The sequence below is a fragment of the Tursiops truncatus genome, chromosome 11 (genome assembly GCF_011762595.2).
Source record: "Tursiops truncatus isolate mTurTru1 chromosome 11, mTurTru1.mat.Y, whole genome shotgun sequence".
Taxonomy (NCBI): Eukaryota; Metazoa; Chordata; class Mammalia; order Artiodactyla; family Delphinidae; genus Tursiops; species Tursiops truncatus.
The window spans coordinates 26,821,095-26,841,002 of NC_047044.1; the positions used below are offsets into that span (position 1 = coordinate 26,821,095).

Genomic DNA, 19,908 nt, shown 5'->3' on the forward strand with positions numbered 1-19,908 from the left:
GGTTCTGCCATGATATATGACCTTGGGCAAGTCAATTAGTCTTACTGAATCTGTTCCCATATCTGTAAAATCAGTCTATGCCTAAAAATCATCTTTAAAGGTTTCTTTCAGGTCTACTATTCTATCTTCTATGATCCTAATGATAGTAATTATACCTGGATGGCAATGACGGAAAAGGCCAATGGGAGCAATTCAAATATCACACTGACCATGCTACTAACCACAAACTTTGCTCTAATTCAATACAAACTAAAGTGGTGGTATAGTAGTAATTAAATGTGTTTTGGGTTATGGAGGAGGAAGAGGTGAATTCTGAGTAGAGGGGAAAGAAGAGAAGGTCTGGGCAAGATATTTTATCAATCAGGAATGAGATCTCATCTTTGAATCCACAGTGGCTTGAACTCTGTAGGTGCTTAATAAAATTTGCTGAAATGATTAGCCCCTGAATAAAACTTTAGAAGATACTATCCTGCTGAAATGAAGTTCTACTTGAGATTACCAGGTGTAACAGTGAGATTTTGCCTCAGTTTCTCCATCTAAAAACAAGCACTCATTTTTTAAGCAAAAATTCAGGCAATCATGACTGTGAAGTATTTTAGGCTTCCTGCAGGAAAATGTTATATAAATGTGAGGTGATGTTACTAAATCTAAGTAGATGCCTTTCTGCAGAATTAGAAAACACAGTACATACTCTTTCTGAGCATTTCTTCCCAGTGCATTTAACTGTTTAACTTTCAAAGGTTAAACAGCACATGAGAAAATAGTAAGGGGCTAATAGCTGAGCTGTAATAGGGAAAAATGTCTTTAGCATTGGAATATTTGCAAATTATTTTGGTAAAAATATTAGCAAGTAATTTTGAACTTCCGTGGAAAAAAAATCTAAGAAATCATTCCCTTTGACTATAAGCAATGGAGACATTTATTTATGCCTTCAGCAAAAGAAATGGTTTGCTAACTTCTTGTGTTTATGCACTGATATCCAAGCTGACTCATTTCCAAATACACATCTGAAACTGGAAAAATATTCCTTGATGGAATTATCCCATCCAAAATGAAGGCACATGATGTCTTGTTTTCCTCTTTTCTTAAAAATGCTGGAATCTAATTAAGGTTGCTTCTGAGAATATGTGGAAACCACACTTTCTTTCAGGCATATCAGTATCATTCCAGTACTAATGTTACTATGTGCTTAGCTGCAGGCAAATAAGAACTAGAGCATAATGTGACATAGTCTTTAAGGAACTGCTGAAAAACTATTCCTAGGAAAAACCACAGACAAAAAATTCTCAAAATTCTACACAATTTCAGGAGTTTCATAGATAATCCCAACCCCAAATCCCATTTACAGAATCCTTAGGTTAAAATCTCTGCACTAGAGTAATTTCTTTTACAAATCATATTAAGATGCTTGTGGTACAATGAATGTACCAGGCCATATTAGGCTCTAGGGACATGGTGGTACACATAGCCACTGAGGGTCTTTGCAAGTCATGGAGTTTACAGTCTACTAGGGAAGATGGACATTTATCAAATAATCACACACACGCAAAAATGCCTAATTAAAAACTTTTATCAAGTATAATGGAGAAAAGAATTACATCTGATCTCTCTTCAGACACCATGCAAGAAAGAAGAGAATGAAGTGAAATATTTAAAATGCTGAGATTAAAAAATCCACCAACCTAGAATTCTGTACCCTGCAATATTATCCTTCAAAAGTAAAGGATAAATACTTTCTCAAACAAAAGTTGAGGGAATTTTCTGCCAGTAGATCTGCCTTGTGAAAAATGCTAAAAGAAGTTCTTTAGAGAAAAGTAAAATGATATAGGTCAGAAATGCAGATCTACACAAAGAAAGGAAGAGCAGTGGAGAAGGAATAAGTGAAGGTGAAATAAAAACTTTTTTTGGAACTTCCCTGACAGTTCAGTGGTTAAGACTCCACGCTCCCAATACAAGGGGCCCAGGTTCAAACCTCAGTCAAGGAACTAGATTCCACATGCAGGCTGCAACTAAGAGTTTGCATGCCACAACTAAGGAGCCGGAGAGCCGCAATTAAGGAGCCCATGTGCTGCAAATAAGGAGCCAGAGAGCCACAACTAAGCAGCCCACCAGGGAGCAACTAAGACCCGGCACAACAAAATAAATAAATAAATAAAAATAATAACAAAGTATTTGATTATGCATATATATGCTTGTGTATGAGAAATGAATGACAGCAATGATATAAGGGATAGAAGGGAGGAATTGGGGTTTTGTTATTATAAGGTTCTTGCACTACCCATGAAGCAGTATAGGGTTATGGGGTAGTGCAAGAACCTTATAATAACAAAATAATCCAGCAGTATGGGGTGGACTTGGCTTAGTTGCAAATATGTATTGCAAGCTCTACGGCAATCACTATAAAAGGTCTAAAAAAAAAGAAGTATGAGAAATATGCTAAGAGAAAACAGAATCATATAAAATTATTATTTAAAACCAAAGGCAAGGGCTTCCCTGGTGGCGCAGTGGTTGAGAGTCCGCCTGCCGATGCAGGGGATGTGGGTTCATGCCCCAGTCCGGGAGGATCCCACATGCTGCTGAGCAGCTGGGCCCGTGAGCCATGGCTGCTGAGCCTGCGCGTCCGGAGCCTGTGCTCCGCAACGAGAGAGGCCACAACAGTGAGAGGCCCGCGTACCGCAAACAAACAAACAAAAACAAAAAAAAACAAAGGCAAAAAAGAGTAGAAGACAAAAATAAGAACAAGGGCAACAAATAGAGAACAGTAACAAATATGGCAGATAGTATTCCAACTGTATCAATAATCACTTTGAATGTCAATGGTCTAAATGCACCGATTAAAAGACAGACATTGTCAGAGTGGATCAGAAAACAAGACCAACTATATGCTGTCTGCAAGAAACCTATTTTAAACATACAGACACATATAGGTTAAAAATAAAGGGATAGAAATGACAACAACAAAAAAACAAACAACCCAATCGAAAAATGGGCAGAAGACCTAAACAGACATTTCTCCAAAGAAGAAATACAGATGGCCAACAGGCACATAAAAAGAGCTCAACGTCTCTAATTATTAGAGAAACGCAAATCAAAACTACAATGAAGTACCACCTCACACTGGTCAGAATGGCCATCATCAAAAAATCTACAAACAATAAATGCTGGAGAGGGTGTGGAGAAAAGGGAACCCTCCTCCACTGTTCTTGGAATGTAAAGTTGTACAACCATTATGGAGAACAGTACAGAGGTTCCTTAAAAAACTAAAAATAGGGGCTTCCCTGGTGGCGCAGTGATCGAGAGTCCACCTGCTGATGCAGGGGACACAGGTTCATGCCCTGGTCCGGGAAGATCCCACGTGCCACGGAGTGGCTAGGCCCGTGAGCCATGGCCGCTGAGCCTGTGCGTCTGGAGCCTGTGCTCTGCAATGGGAGAGGCCACAACAGTGAGAAGCCCGCGTACTGCAAACAAAACAAAACAAAACAAAACAAACAAACAAAAAAAACCTAAAAATAGAACTACCATATCATCTAGCAATCCCACTCCTGGTCATGTATCTGGGGAAAAACATAATTCAAAAAGATACATGCACCCCAATGTTCACTGCAGCACTATTTACAATAGCCAAGACATGGGAGCCACCTAAATGTCCACTGACAGAGGAACAGATAAAGAAGATGTGGTACATACATACAATGGAATTTTACTCAGCCATAAAAAAGAATGAAATAATGCCATTTGCAGCAACATGGATGGACCTAGAGATTACCATGCTAAGTGAAGTCAGACAGAGAAAGCAGAATATCATATAATAGCACATCTATATGTAGAATCTAATTTTAAAAATGATACAAATGAACTTATTTACAAAAGAGAAACAGACTCACAGATCTTGAAATCAAACTTACGGTTACCAAAGGGGAAATATGGGGGGAGGTGATAATTAGGAGATTGGGATTAACATATACACACTACTATATATGAAATAGATAACTAACAAGGACCTACTGTATAGCACAGGGAACTCTTCTCAATATTCTGTAATAACCTATATAGGAAAAGAATCTGAAAAAGAATGGAGATACATATATATATATGTATAACTGATTCACTTTGCTGTACACCTGAAACTAACACAACATTGTAAATCAACTATATTAGAATAAAATTTTTAAAAATTAAAACGGCTTTCAATAAAAAGTATCTACCAGGATGTTAATAAGAGCGTTCTTCCTAACAGGGAACAAACAGAAACAACGATTATGTCTAACAGTACGGAGTTAATTAAATTATGACAATCCACATTATAAAATAATATGAATCCATTAAATGAGAGTATTTACTGATATGGCAAAAAAAATTTTATGATATTAAGTGAAAAAGCAAGTTATAAAACAACATGCATAATAAATATAATTTTTTTGAAATATATTTATGCAGCAAAATAACAAGAAAGAAAGGTAGCAAAAATGTTAGTGTTATCTTTAGCTGGGGCAATTATGGGTAATTTTATTTTCTATTTATTTAGTCTCTAATTTAAAAAAATAATGATGCATTATACTCATGTTTAATAAGCAACGTTGGACTTCCCTGGTGGTGCAGTGGTTAGGAATCCACCTGCCAGTGCAGGGGACGCGGGTTCGATCCCTGGTCCGGGAAGATTCCACATGCTGAGGAGTGGCTGGATCCGTGTGCCACAACTATTAAGCCTGTGCTCTAGAGCCCACGAGCCACAACTACTGAGCCCGTGTGCCAGAACTACTGAAGCCCGTGTGCCTAGAGCCCATGCTCTGCAACAAGAGAAGCCACCGCGAGGAGAAGACCGCGCAACGCTACAAAATGTAGCCCCCATCGCCGCAACTAGAGAAAGCCCGTGCACAGCAACAAAGACCCAACGCAGCCAAAGATTAATTAATTTAAAAAAAAGAAAAAGCAACGTCATTAGAAAAGTTAAGTAGCTCAATAGATACTAGTTAAGTAGATACTATGCTCCTTAAGAAGGGCCTATTTTTTGTTATTGGCCTGCCAAAAAGTATAATGCCTCTCCATATGTAGTAGGGGTTCAATAAATGCTTAATGACTAGATCGATAGCATGAATACAATAATGGCCTCACTTAATTTCACTACGTCATTTACTCTACTAGTCATTCTTACCTAAAGAAATCCACAAATTGTCTGTTGACTGTTAAGTCACTATCCTTTGGTTGAGGAATGTTCAAATTAAACCCTATGTGAGAGTGCCCTCTGGTGGTTTCACTGACAATGCTTTTTATCAATTTGAAGTGTGTTAATCCCCCGCACCAATGGAAAGAAATATGAGAGTAAGAACAGGGTAGTAAGATTTTCATGAAGCTAAATTTATTCCATTTAAAGAACCATCAGACTTTATGTACTTTTTAAATTTCTGAAAAAAACAAACTGACCTTTCACAAAGTGTTAGTGATAGTGGATAATAGGTTACTCCTCTGAGGTGGAGAAGCAGAGGGGAAGTGATAGTGGTGATGAAACACGTACTTATTCAGCAACTCATGAAGACCAAAATTCCAGGAACTACAATGTTAACTACAATGTAATATATTTCCAGTACAACAAGAACTAACTTAATTCTCCAAAGCACTGACATGTGAATGTGTGGTTTGGGCATCTTACAATTGAACAATCTCTATTTAGTAGATCCTTGTACTTAGAAGAAAATTTGTTATTTAATTAATTTAGTTTTTATTCTTCCTACTTTTATAACATGGCATATCTCAATCTTTGTAAAAATTTGGATATAAATCAACCAGAAAAAAACTATTTTCGAAGCTATGTCACCAAACACAGCCAGTTAATATTTCTGATTATCCAACTCTATTGACTTGTTTTTCCTTTGATCTTTCCCCCCAAATGAATAATATATTAATGAAAAGAGCATAAACCACTTAAAAACACTTCCTTTCTGTAATAGAGGGTGGCCATTATTATTTTCTTTACTCTTTCCTATTCACTATTCCTTACATTTTACTCAACACTTGACCCTTCACCTTCCTCTATTCAAAGAACTAGATTAAGCAATAGACTTTGAATGTGAAATCATTTTTCACACCAAATTTTAAAATATCACAAATATTGCACAAGTTTGAATAAAGCACCTTTTCACCTTCTTAATAAAGACTCCTCACCTCCTAAATAGAAATCACAGGGGCATCAATGCTATTAAGGATCATATATAAGCTGGTAGGGATAATCAACAGAATAGACTATTAACATTTTTTAAGACTACTTTAGTAATATTAACATTTTAATCACAGAGTTGTATGTGCTCTGAAGCAAGCATAATTTTTAAGACAGCCAGAAAAAAAATCTCAAAATGAATAATATAATATTCTTTCTAGGAAAGCACATTCTTGGGTGAAAGAAAACACCTCTTGTCATAGTGATGCCTTGTAAAAAAGGCTCTGGACAGTTTGGATCCTGGCTCTCCCACTTGTTAGGTAGGTAGGCTTCAAGTCACTTAGCCTTATCTGTAAAATGGGGATGATGCACCTTCTTCAAAGGATTATTGTGAGAATTTAATAATAATGTAAACTAAAGACCTAGCAGGTAGTAGAAACTGATTAAAATGTAACTATTTCCTAGAGCCACAAAAACGGAAACATTGTAACATCTATTTTCTGTGTGGATCTCATGAGTTTCTTTTCAAAGGCAGTTTAAAACTCTTCAGGAGAATCATGCACGTTTTTATTCATCATATTTATACTACTATTCGGCTGATAATGTAAAAGTACTTAATCATACCAGGCGCATAAAAATAAATAGTAGACTTTAATAACTCAAAAGGAAAATAAAAATAGGCTTCCGTAAATAAGAATGTGAAATCCAGAACTACTTAATATATATAAAGAAATACACATTCTAATATATGAGAAGACATTTTATTATTTTACTATATAACGTATTAATGAATATACGCAATTTGTATTTTCTCAAATGGCAAATGAGACGCAGGATAACATTTCTCTTTGATTCCTGAAAACCTCAATATCATCTGTCTTTTGGAGGATTCAGTTTCCTACGACGTCTATGATACCTTGAAAAGAAGAAAATATTTAAGATAAGATTATTTTAATACAAGTTAACTGTTTCTGATAGAAATATCAAATTTCTATTACCCTGCTGTTTACTGGTATTCAAAAAAATCAGTGAAACCTAATACACACACACACACACACAGTTAGACACACCTCAGGTAGAAGATACTTCTTAATAATAAGTCACATTTTCCTGCTGTGAAAATTGTCTTCTATTAATTAAGCATTTGGAAAGTCTTTTTTTCAGATCTTGAGGTAGTTTCAATACGGCAATCTGGATGACTGTTCATTAAACACTGTGAACATGCAGAACGTGCTCTATTAAAGTTTTATTCAAAAGGGGATGATCAGCTCTAAATGGAGGCCTCTAAAGCTGCAAGATCATGTTTTTATAATAAAATACGATTAGTAATATGTATATGGAAAAATGTGCAATATCACAAAAATGGAAGAAATGCAAATTAAAACAGTGAGAAACGTTTTTACTTTTTTTTGCAATCACAAATATTTTAAAAATTATAATGCACAATCCAAGTATGAGTATGGTGAAGCAAGTAATATCAGACCCAACTGCTTAAAGTATTAATCAGTATAACACTTTTGAAAAACAGTGTGGCAATACTTAAAAAAATTTTTTTTAATAATCATAATTTTTGACCTAGTAATTCCTCTTCTGGAAATCTATCCTAAAGCAATAAGTAAGCAGTTAAAATATTAACTATTTTAATATTAAAATATTAATGGGGAAAGGGATGATACAGGATGCAAATTTATATATACAGTATGATAAAAACCATGTAAAAATTTATGTGAACTAATAAAGATTAAAACCATGTAAAAATTTATGCAAACTAATAAAATTTATGTATAGAAAGAAAAAGAGAAATAAAATGCATTGTTAGCAGTGACTAAGTGATTTCGCCATGAAGAATTCTTTCTTCTTCTCAACATTTCCTTATTTTCTTTATTGAGTTAAGAAAATGTCTGCACAGAGTACATTTGCTTTCGGTGATGAATTCTCTTCAAAAATTCCCTTAAGGCCAGAATCTTGCAAGTTGGTCTGAGCTAATTTTTAACTTTTTTTGCTAGTGTGGACATTCACTATAAAGATCTCTACACCATAAATGATAAGACATGTTCTTATGCTCTTTCGTTGTTGTGATTAAGATGATCTGGGGGGACTTCCCTGGTGCTGCAGTGGATAAGACTCTGTGCTCCCAATGCAGGGGGCCTGGGTTCGATCCCTGGTCGGGGAACTAGATCCCACATGTATGCTGCAACTAAGATTCACATGCCACAACTAAGGAGCCCACATGCTACAACTAAGGAGCCCATGTGCTGCAACTAAGGAGCCAGCGAGCCGCAACTAAGGAGCGCACCTGCAGCAACTAAGACCTGGTGCAACCAATTAAATAAATAAATGAATTAAAAAAAAAAGATGGTCTTCAGTATTTTTTGCTTATCTTACGGTTTCATAAGGCAACTTTCCTATACACTGTTTTTTGATATTGATTTTTTGACAAATTGCAAAATACAGAAATTAACTTAAAAAAATGAAGCATATCTATATATACTAACATGGAACCCTAAGCTGTAGAATAATACATATAGCATAATATCAATTATCTAAATAAACATTTCTGCATGTACTTATATTGGCATTGAGAAAATTACGGTTTTCTTAAGGGTTCCAGTTATGTGCCAGATAATCAAGGTTTTACTAGTGCAATAGTATCCCTGAAAGGTGTTCTCTCAAAGCAGTTAGATACCAGAATAGGGCGGTTTGGGAGTCACAAACTTACTGAAATTATTTATAAAAATTTTGTATATGTGTTTTTCTGGGAAGTGGATTCATAGGTTTCATCAGATTCTCAATGAAGTCTGTGGCCCTAAAAATCTAAGCATTATCCTATAAAAATGTGATTCAGCTTACAATGCTCAACCATTTTCACTACCCAAGACTGACTGAAAATGCCTGAGACCCTGATAGCCCTAAACCTAACAAAGTCGAGCTCTGAAATATGCTCAATAAATGTTAAATAGCATTTACAGATTTCTTATCATGCATGAATGTCAATATATGCTATAATCACTCAGAAGCAAGCACCTGAATTTTAGGGTGCCCTTATAACTTATCATCCAAACTGGGATCCTTTAAAGAATAAAAACCCACTCTATTAATAATTAACAAAAGAGTTAAACTGAGACTGTCCCTGGGAAACCAAAACATATTGTTACCCTTCTTAAATTACACAATGACTCAGTGGTATCTGAAAGATCTGTCTACAGTTCTTAGTCCAAGACAGAACTTCACCTCCTGGTTCACAATGCAGCTAGATGTTCAAATGTCTCCTACTCATGGTGGTAGCTAATTTTTGTTGCCTCCATGGAAAAATATTAAAGTAGTCCTTTAAATAAAGTCGTGCAGCTATTCATACATTTATAGAATTGCTTTATATTTCAGAAATTTAGAATTACTTTCCAGATCCTTCTTACTTTCTATCCAGACTTCTTTCAATCCTTCCATCCTTCTTTCTTTCAACATAACTTTACATTTAGTGGAGTTATGTTAGCTATTTTCTTTTTTAAGAGATATTATGAAAATCAGAATCATTCGCTCATTCATTTATTCATTCATTTTAAAGGTGTGGAGCATCTACCACATGCCAGGCACCAATTTTAGGCGCTAAGGTTTCTGTGGTACACAAAACATGACAAAATCCCCACCCTCATGGAGATTACATTCCAGTGTATTAGACAGAAAAACAAGATAAACAAGTTGACCAGGGAAGGCTTCAGTGAGTAAAAACGCAAAATAAGTAAGACAGCTATCTTTGCTGGTATCAGCAGGAAAAAGTATTCTATATAGAGTAAACAGCAGGTATAAGGGCTCTGAGGTAGAAGGAAGGGCATGTTCAAGGAACAGAAAAGAGGTCATGTGGCTGGAACAGAGTGAAGAAAGAAGAGAATAGTAGGAAATGAGAGTGGAAAGGTAAAAGAGGGTCAGATCACATAGGTTCTAGTAGATAATAGTTAAGGTCTATAGCTTTTCTCTAAATAAGATGGAAAGCTGTTGGAGGGTTTTCAACAGAAAAATTATAAGAACTAGTGGAATTTTTAACAGGATTACTCTGGCTGTGTGCTAAGAACAGACCACAGGGAAGCAAAGGCAGAAGTAGGGAGACCAGTTAGAAAGCCAGTTCTATGAACCAGGCAAAAGATGGTGGCGTGTACCAGGATGATGGCAGAGGGAATGGTGATAAATGGTCAAATCCGGATACATTTTGGAGATAGAGCCAACAGGGTTTGCTTATAGACCAGATGTTGGGTATGAGACAAAGAGAAAAGTCAAAAATGGCACCAAGATTTCTGGCCCAAGCAGCTAGAACAATGGAACTCGCATTAACTGAGACAGGGAAGGCTGCAAAAGAAGCTGGTTTGTGAGGGACCACGAAAAGCTCAGTTAGAGACACATTAAGTTAGGGATGTCCGTTACACAAGTAGGCCCGTGGATATACAGGTCTGGAGGTGAAGGGACAGGAAGAGATAGATTTGGGAGCCAATGCAGATGGTATTTAAAGCCATGAGACTGGATGAGATCACTGTCTTAGGGAATGGGAGAGAAAAGAGAAGAGAACCAAGGACTGATCCTTGGGAAACTCCAGAATTTAGAGATAAGGGAAATGAAATGGAATCAGCAAGAGAAACCAAGATAGTATATGAACTTTGGGTACATAAACAGAGTTTCAACAAACTTATTAAGGTTGAATTAATGAGAAAAACAATGGAAAACTCAAACAAAACCATTAGGAACTCTGCCATATTGCTAAAATGATGTATTTTGCAAAGAATTATAATGGAAGGAATGCTCCACTGACTTTTTAATTTTTTTCATGCCAATTGAGGAAGACTGAAAAAAGGAAAAAGAGCTTGTACACAGATGCTGGCAAGTGAAGCACTGATATGTCCTGCTTCCTGAGTACTGGCAACACTAGAGGCCAACAGGAGATACCTCAGGGGTTGCAGAGAAGGGCAAAACAACTCAGAATCATGTCCCCAGCAACTATTTACAGAGGAGCTACCTAATGCAAATTGCTACAGGAATACAAAAAAATTGATTTGCATAAGGAGCACCTTTCAAAGAATATGTTCGAAGCCCCATTACTTCAGGTAAATTATAATGTAGTGGCTAAGTTAGTTTAATTTGTTTTCATCACCTGTAATATCATCAAACAGGAAGTAGCAGGAGCCTCATGGTTACAGATGCTATTTTTTTAAACCAACCTTTGCACAACTGAATATAAAAATAGTCATTCAGGCAAAGGCAGAGAACAGGGAACTAAAAGTTCAATTTAACCTCAAGTCCAATGTCCTGGATTTCCTCACCACTCATCTCTCACACTAAAAATTCAAATAGTTCTAGTATCCAGTTTCAGTATAAAGCCTAAATCTAAGAAGACTCTTTGAATTGCCATCCTAAAGCAAACAGGATCACCAGGATTAGGAAACAGTAATATCCAAATCATAAATTTAGTGGTAACAATTTTAACCTTCGATCTCCAGACTTGAGATAATCTAATCTCCAGTGCTTATTGCCTACTAGACTATTTCAGCATCAATTCTGTATAGTCATACTACATATACTCTCAGTCCACCCCACCCTGGGTGAGGCCAATAATTAAATGCAGGTAGGTTTGGGATTGGATGAGGTGGGCAACACCCTGGGATCATAAAGCCTCTGCTGACCTTGATTCAGAATTTGATAATGAAGAACATCTTAATCCACAGGTGACCTACCTAGATAAAATGGAAATTAGATAAATCCACATGACTTGATAGCTGAACTCTGGGAATAAAACTTCCAAGAATCACTGGGAAATTTACCAGCAGACCAACCCAAAGACTAGCATAAAGTATGGTCTCAAAGAAAAACTGAACACCTTCAAGAAGCTGTGAAGATAATTAGGTAAGATAATATTCCATCAGACAGTAACTTAACACACATACATTGTATTAAAGATATTGTATTAGAGGTCTTCTGGTAAACTACAAAACAGAAGTTGCATCCCTGATAAAGACAGAATAATTGAGAGCAAACGATGAAAACAAAAAATTACCCACAAATATAACATTAACAGATCTCTAATAACAGATATCTAATATCTAATATAGTTGCATATAGTTATGCTAATAGGGGTGGTAGCTATTCAAAGTGACTATAATCAAATTAAATTTCATGAAAAAAGTGAGCTAAGGGCAAATGGCAGAGGAAGAGTGAAAGTCCTGAAAATCAAAACAGAATGCACTTAAGATGACTTGACACTGAAATGAGAAGTCACATTGGATAAAAAAGCAAAATCCAACTATATTCTATTCATTAAAAAAGACCCACTTTAAACTTAAAAATTTTTACACAACAAAGGAAACCATAGGGCTTCCCTGGTGGCGCAGTGGTTGAGAGTCCGCCTGCCGATGCAGGGGACACGGGTTCATGCACCGGTCCAGGAAGATCCCACATGCTGCAGAGCAACTAAGCCCATGCACCACAACTACTGAGCTTGCATGCCGCAACTACTGAAGCCCGCGTGCCTAGAGCCTGTGCCCTGCAAGAGAAGCTACCGCAATGAGAAGCCTGCATGCAACAAAGAGTAGCTAGTCCCGGCTCACCGCAACTAGAGAAAGCCCACACGCAGCAACGAAGACCTAACTCAGCCAAAAATAAATAAATAAATAAAATTTATTTAAAAAAAAAAAAAAAGACCCATACTGAACATCATAGTTAATGTTTAGATGATTTTTTTTAATTAATTAATTTACTTTTGGCTGCTTTTTAATATGTTCCTAGGAGTTTTCTGCATAGATGATCATGCCATCATTGAATAAAGACAATTTTACTTCTCCTTTTACAATCTGAATGCTTTTTATTTCTTTCTCTTGTCCTATTGCACTGCTTAGGACCTTTAGTATACTGTTGAGTATAAGTGTTGAGTGTGGACATCATTGCCCTTTTCCCAGTTTTAGTGGGTCTTTAAACATTAAGTATGGGCTTCCCTGCTGGCACAGTGGCTAAGAATCCACCTGCCAATGCAGGGGACATGGGTTTGAGCCCTAGTCCAAGAAGCCAAAGCAATCTTGAGGGAAAAAAACGGAGCTGGAGCAATCAGCCTCCCGGACTTTATACTACAAAGCTACAGTAATCAAGACAATATGGTACTGGCACAAAAAAAGAAATATAGATCAATGGAACAGGATAGAAAGTCCAAAGATAAACCCACACACCTATGGTCAACTAATCTATGACAAAGGAGGCAAGGACATACAATGGAGAAAAGACAGTCTCTTCAATAAGTGGTGCTGGGGAAACTGGACAGCTACATGTAAAAGAATGAAATTAGAACACTCCCTAACACCATACACAAAAGTAAACTCAAAATGGATTAAAGACCTAAATGTAAGGCCAGACACTATAAAACTCTTAGAGGAAAACACAGGAAGAACACTCTTTGACATAAATCACAGCAAGATCTTTTCTGACCCACCTCCTAGATTAATGGAAATAAAAAGAAAAATAAACAAATGGGACCTAATGAAACTCAAAAACTTTTGCACAGCAAAGGAAACTATAAACAAGATGAAAAGACAACCCTCAGAATGGGAGAAAATATTTACAAACAAATCAACGGACAAAGGATTCATCTCCAAAATATATCAACAGCTCATGCAGCTCAATATTAAAAAACCAAAAAACCCAATCAAAAAATGGGCAGAAGGGGCTTCCCTGGTGGGGCAGTGGTTAAGAATCTGCCTGCCAATGCAGGGGACACAGGTTCGAGCCCTGGTCCAGGAAGATCCCACATGCCGCGGAGCAACTAAGCCTGTGCGCCACAACTACTGAGCCTGCGTTCTAAAGTCCACAAGCCACAACTACTGACACCAAGTGCCAAAACTACTGCAGCTCTCACGGCTAGAGCCCATGCTCTGCAACAAGAGAAGCCACTACAGTGAGAAACCCGCCCACTGCAACAAAGAGTAGTCCCTGCTCACCGCAACTAAAGAAAGCCTGCGTGCAGCAACAAAGACCCAACACAGCCAAACTAAATAAATTAAAAAAAAAAAATGGGCAAAAGACCTAAATAGACATTTCTCCAGGGAAGACATACAGATGGCCAAGAGGCACATGAAAAGTTACTCAACATCACTAATGGCTAGAGAAATGCAAATCAAAACTACAATGAGGTATCACCTCACACCAGTTACAATGGGCATCATCAGAAAATCTACAAACAACAAATGCTGGAGAGGGTGTGGAGAAAAGAGAACCCTCTTGCACTGTTGGTGGGAATGTAAATTGATACAGCCACTATGGAGAATAGTATGGAGGTTCCTTCAGTAACTAAAAATAGAGTTATCATATGACCCAGCAATCCCACTACTGGGCATATGCCCAGAGAAAACCATAATTCAAAAAGACACATGCACCCCAGCGTTCACTGCAGCACTATTTGCAATAGCCAGGGCATGGAAGCAACGTAAATGCCCATCGACAGACGAATGGATAAAGAAGGTGTGGTACATACGTACAATGGAATATTACTCAGCCATAAAAAGGAACAAAACTGGGTCATTTGTAGAGATGTGGATGGATCTAGAGACTGTCAATACAGAGTGAAGTGAGTCAGAAAGAGAAAAACAAAAATCGTATATTAATGCATATATGTGGAATCTAGAAAAATGGTACCGATGAGCCGGTCTGCAAGGCAGAAATAGAGACACAGATGTGGAGAACAAACGTACGGACACCAAGGGGGGAAAGCGGGGGCGGGTGGGGGGGTGGGGGGATGAATTGGGAGATTGGGATTGACAATATATACACTAATATGTATAAAATAGGTAACTAATAAGAACCTGCTGTATAAAAAAAATAAATTGAAAAAAAAAAGCTACTAGAATTATCTCAAGATCACAGGATACAATGTCAATATACAAGAATCCACTGTATTTCTACATATGAATAATAATCCACTGAAAATTTAAATTAAAAATACTATTTACAATAGCATAAAGAATACAAAATGTTTGGGATAAATTTAACAAAAAATGTACAATATTCATACACTGCAAACTATGAAACACTGTTAAGTGATATTTTTTAAAAGACCTAAATAATGGAGAAATATACTATTTTAATTGATGGGACGATTCAATACTGTTAAGACATCAATTCTCCTGAAATTGATCTAGAGACTGAATGCAATCTCCTTCAAAATCCCTGCAGGCTTTTTGTAGAAACGGATAAGCTGATTCTAAAAGTTGTAAGAAAATGCAAAAGACCTATGACTGCTAAGACAATTTTTTAAAAAAGAACAAAATTAGAAGACTTACTCTACCTGGTTTCAAGACTTTAGTTATAATAGCCCAAACTGTGTGGTATTCCAAAGACGAACATATATTAATGGAACAAAATAGAGTCCAGGACCCACATATATGGTTTCAATAAGGGTGTTAGGGCAATTTAATGGGGAAAGATAATACTTTCAACTAGTGGTGTTGGGACAACTGGATATACATAAGCAAAAAAGAAAAAGATCCCCAACCTATGCCTCACACCATACATAAAAATTAAAACTTTGGGAAGAAAACATAGGAGAAAGTCTTAGTGACCTTAGGTTAGGCAAAGATTTTTTAAGTAGGATGCAAAAAGTCTGAAAAATTTGTAAACTGAACTTCACCAAAATTTTAAAACTTCTGATCTTCAAAATACACTATTAAGGACATAAAAAAGCAAGCCACAGACAGGGAGAAAATACTTGCAAAACATTTGTCCCATAAAGGACTTTGATCCACAAGTTTTACACCTTAATAAGAAAACCAATCTGCTTTTTAAAAAACAGGCAAAAGATTTGTACAGATACTTAACCAAGTAACAAAAAAAACCAAAAAACAAATGTATGCATTGCCAATAAGCACATGAAAAGATGCTCAAAATGATTAGTAATTCATTAGGGCAACATAAATTAAAACCACAATGAAATACTACTACTCACCCAACAGAATGATTGAAATTTTAAAAACTGATGATATCAAGTGTTGGGAAGGATGTAGAGCAACTAGAACTCTCACACTGCTAAGTGGGAATGTAAAATGGTTCAGCCACTTTAACTGTGGCTCATGAATTTAAACATGTCCTTATCACATGACCAAGTAATCCTACCCTTAGATATTTACTGAAGAGAAATAAAAACATGTCCATACAATGACTTGTACTTGAATGTTTATGCAGCTTTATTTACAGCCAACAAACTGGAAAGAACCCAAAATGTCCAACTGGTTAATAAACAAACTGTGGTCTATCCATACAAGGGAATACTACTCAGAGTAAAAAGGGACAAACTACTGGTATACACAACAACATGGATGAATCTTGAAAGCATTGTACATAGTGAAATAAGTGAGACACAAAAGGTTATGTACTGTATAATTCCATTTACATGAAATTCTAGAAAGGGTAAAACATGAAATTCTAGAAATCCATGAAATTCTAGAAAGTGATAGAAAGCAGAGAAGTAATTGCCCAGGGTGAGGGTTATAGGAAGGGAACTGACTGCAAAAGGGCATGGAAGAACTTTCTGGCGTTATGAGACTAGTCTATATTTATGATTGTAGTAGTGATTATGAAACGTAGCAGGATGCTATGGTCCTTGCCCCCCATGTCCTCAGCCTGCCTTATGTCTGTGGAAAAACTTTAGCCAATGAATAAGTTTAATCAGAGAAGTGAGAAAATGCATAAACAAAGGAAAACAGCCCAACAAGACTAACAGCCCAACAAGACAAGTTTAGTCATTAAGCATAGTCTAGGACCTTTAGTTCCTCTTCAAGGGATGTAGATAATATTCTGAGCTGTATCCTGTGAGCTGTCTTATAGATACTGAAACCCCCACCAGGAGGAAGAAGTTAATTAGATGATGACCAGACTGTAGCCATGACATAAGCTGCCACAATTCCGAGAGCTGGACTCAAAGAAATGGGAACAAACCAACCCTGGAACTGAAGATTAACTGTACTTAAAACAATCAAAATGATGCTGGCCAGACCACTGATAACCAATTTCAAGATGACTGTCAGAGCTGACTGTGCTGTTTCTGCATCTAGCTCCCTCCCTCTGTCTATAAAAGCTTTTGCCCATTAATAGTCAGTGGGGGGCTCAGCCTTTGGACAGGCAGCAGTAAACCACCCCCACCTTGGGTGCCAGCCTCCAAAATAAAGCAAACTTTCCTTTCCACCAACCTTGCCTCTTTATTGGCTTTTGAGTGGCAAGTAGCTGGACCCCCATTTTCGGTAACAATTATACAACTGTATACATTTGTTAAAACGCATCGAACTGTGTACTTAAACTGGTGAATGCTTTACTTAAAACATTTGTCAAAACTCATGAAGTTGTACCCAACGCAGCCAAAAATAAATAAAATAAATAAATTAAAAAAAAAAAAAGGGCTTCCCTGGTGGCGCAGTGGTTAAGAATCCACCTGCCAATGTAGGGGACACGGGTTCGAGCCCTGGCCTGGGCAGATCCCACATGCTGCGGAGCAACTAAGCCCGTGCGCCACAACTACTGAAGCCTGCGCGCCATGCTCCGCAATAAGAGAAGCCACTGCAATGCGAAGCCCGCGCGCCGCAACAAAAACCCAACGCAGACAAAAATAAAATTTAAAAAAAAAAAAAACAAAAACCCTCATGAAGTTGTATACTTAAAACTGGTAAATTTGAAGTATGTAAATTATACCTCAAAAGAGCCTAGTTGGGCTTCCCCAGTGGCGCAGTGGTTGAGAGTCCGCCTGCCGAGGCAGGGGACACGGGTTCATGCCCCAGTCTGGGAAGATCCCACATGCTGCAGAGCGGCTGGGCCCGTGAGCCATGGCCGCTGAGCCTGCGCGTCCGGAGCCTGTGCCCGCAGCGGGAGAGGCCACAACAGTGAGAGGCCCGCGTACCGCAAAAAAAAAAAAAAAGCCTAGTTAAGAAAAGATGCTTCAGGGAGTTCCCTGGTGGTCTAGTGGTTAGGATTTGGCACTTTCACTGCCATGGCCCAGGTTCAGTCCCTGGTCGGGGAACTGAGATGCCACAAGCCAAGTGGCACAGTCAAAAAAAAAAAAAAAAAAAAAAGATGCTTCTAAGAGAATAAGAGAAAAACTATGAGTAGGAGACAATGTTAATAATTATCATTACCACATTATTACTGTACATATACTGTATGCCAGGTGCTTAACTTAAATGATTATATTTTATCTCAAAACCACCAAGTAAATTAGGCATTATTATTTCTACTTTCTTTAATAGATAATAAGATTGAATAACTAGCTAGTAAGTAGCAGAGACAAGATGATTTGAGTCAGTCTGGCCTCTTTAACAAAAACTTGTACTCTCAGAAAAGTGTTCTACTTTATTGGAGTTCAAAAAGCACAAAACTGAGTATAATATGAGGTTGGGCTATTCACAAAGGTAGAGTTTAACAGTGTTCATCTATGGGGAATAGGGCATTAGTAGGTATAAAAAAGATTTTTATTTTATACTTTAAATACTTCTGAATTGTTTAAAAATATTTCTTAAACAAGCATTTTATACCTTTCAGTAACATATTTAAAAAGATGTTATAGGGGGCTTCCCTGGTGGCACAGTGGTTAAGAATCTGCCTGCCAATGCAGGGGACACGGGTTCTGTCCCTGGTCTGGGAAGATCCCACATGCCACGGAGCAACTAAGCCCATGAGCCACAACTACTGAGCCTGCACTCTGGAGCCCGCAAGCCACAACTACTGAGCCCATGTGCCACAACTACTGAAGCCCATGCACCTACAGCCCGTGCTTCACAACAAGAGAAGCCACCGCAATAAGAAGACCAAGCATCGGAACGAAGAGTAGCCCCTGCTGGCTGCAACTAGAGAAGGCCCGCGTACAGCAACAAAGACCCAATGCAACCAAAAATAAATTTTAAAAAATGTTTAAAAAGATGTTATATATCTCTAATTATTAAATTCATAATGGGTCCCATTCTTCTGTTATAAATCTAAAATTGTGAAATATTTAGTAAAACATCCTTCTATATACTGCCTGATGTTTAAGAGGTGCTAACATCTAGAAACCAACATTTGAAATGGCTTACATTAATCCAAAATATATATGTAGATACCAAATAAATACTTGTTGAGTATCAGTAATCACACATTAACTTATTTAAAATTTTGAAAGATGATGCATCACAAGGATAATGCCTACAGGTTAAAATTTTCCTTATACACATAAGCTAGCATCTAGAGTTTTCCTGTTGAACTCTTTATTAGGAGAGACACTGGGATAATCAATTGTATCTAATTAAAGTCTGCTTATAACTGAAAGTGCCTAGAAATCCTGATGCAAGAAGACATACCATAGAGATTAAATTAATTAGCAGTCAAAGCTAATTAGCACTAATAAGATTAAATAAGTAATAAGATTAAACATAGGTGGGGTACTAGACAAAAATGTCTGGAGATAACATGTTTGGTTTTAAGACTCCCCAATGGTCTTCTTGCCTTCAGTCTTGCCCCCTTTACGTTACACATCTACAGAGGATTTTCATAACTTCAGCGATTTGGTTATGAACAAAAGATGGCAAGAAAACTGCAGCAACATGAAACATGCAGGAAAGAAACAGGTACTGAAATCCATTATAGAAAAATTTCAAGGTGGGGCTTGAACTAAAGTATCTACCTAATAGGACAGAAATAAAAGATAAACATGAACAATGTTATGAATCATGGAAAGAAATCTTAGAATACAGCAGTGATTTAGATACGGGGCTATATAATGG

The 19,908-nt window shown here is 37.2% G+C and overlaps 1 protein-coding gene across 9 annotated transcripts in view; it reads right to left on the reverse strand.

Moving 5' to 3' along the window:
• Positions 1-6,896: 6,896 nt before the first annotated feature.
• Positions 6,897-19,908, reverse strand: part of MRPL42 (mitochondrial ribosomal protein L42) — a 45,554-nt gene continuing 32,542 nt past the window's right edge. For 6 of the 9 annotated variants that reach the window (XM_073788353.1, XM_073788355.1, XM_073788354.1 and 3 more), the window contains one exon: positions 6,897-7,067. In XM_073788353.1, the coding sequence (XP_073644454.1) occupies positions 7,022-7,067 (46 nt within the window). In that variant the 3' untranslated portion in view covers positions 6,897-7,021. Of the gene's footprint in view, positions 7,068-7,221; positions 7,365-11,845; positions 11,866-19,908 lie in introns of those variants that run through there. The other 3 variants (XR_012324263.1, XR_002179934.3, XM_073788356.1) reach the window with 2 other exon arrangements.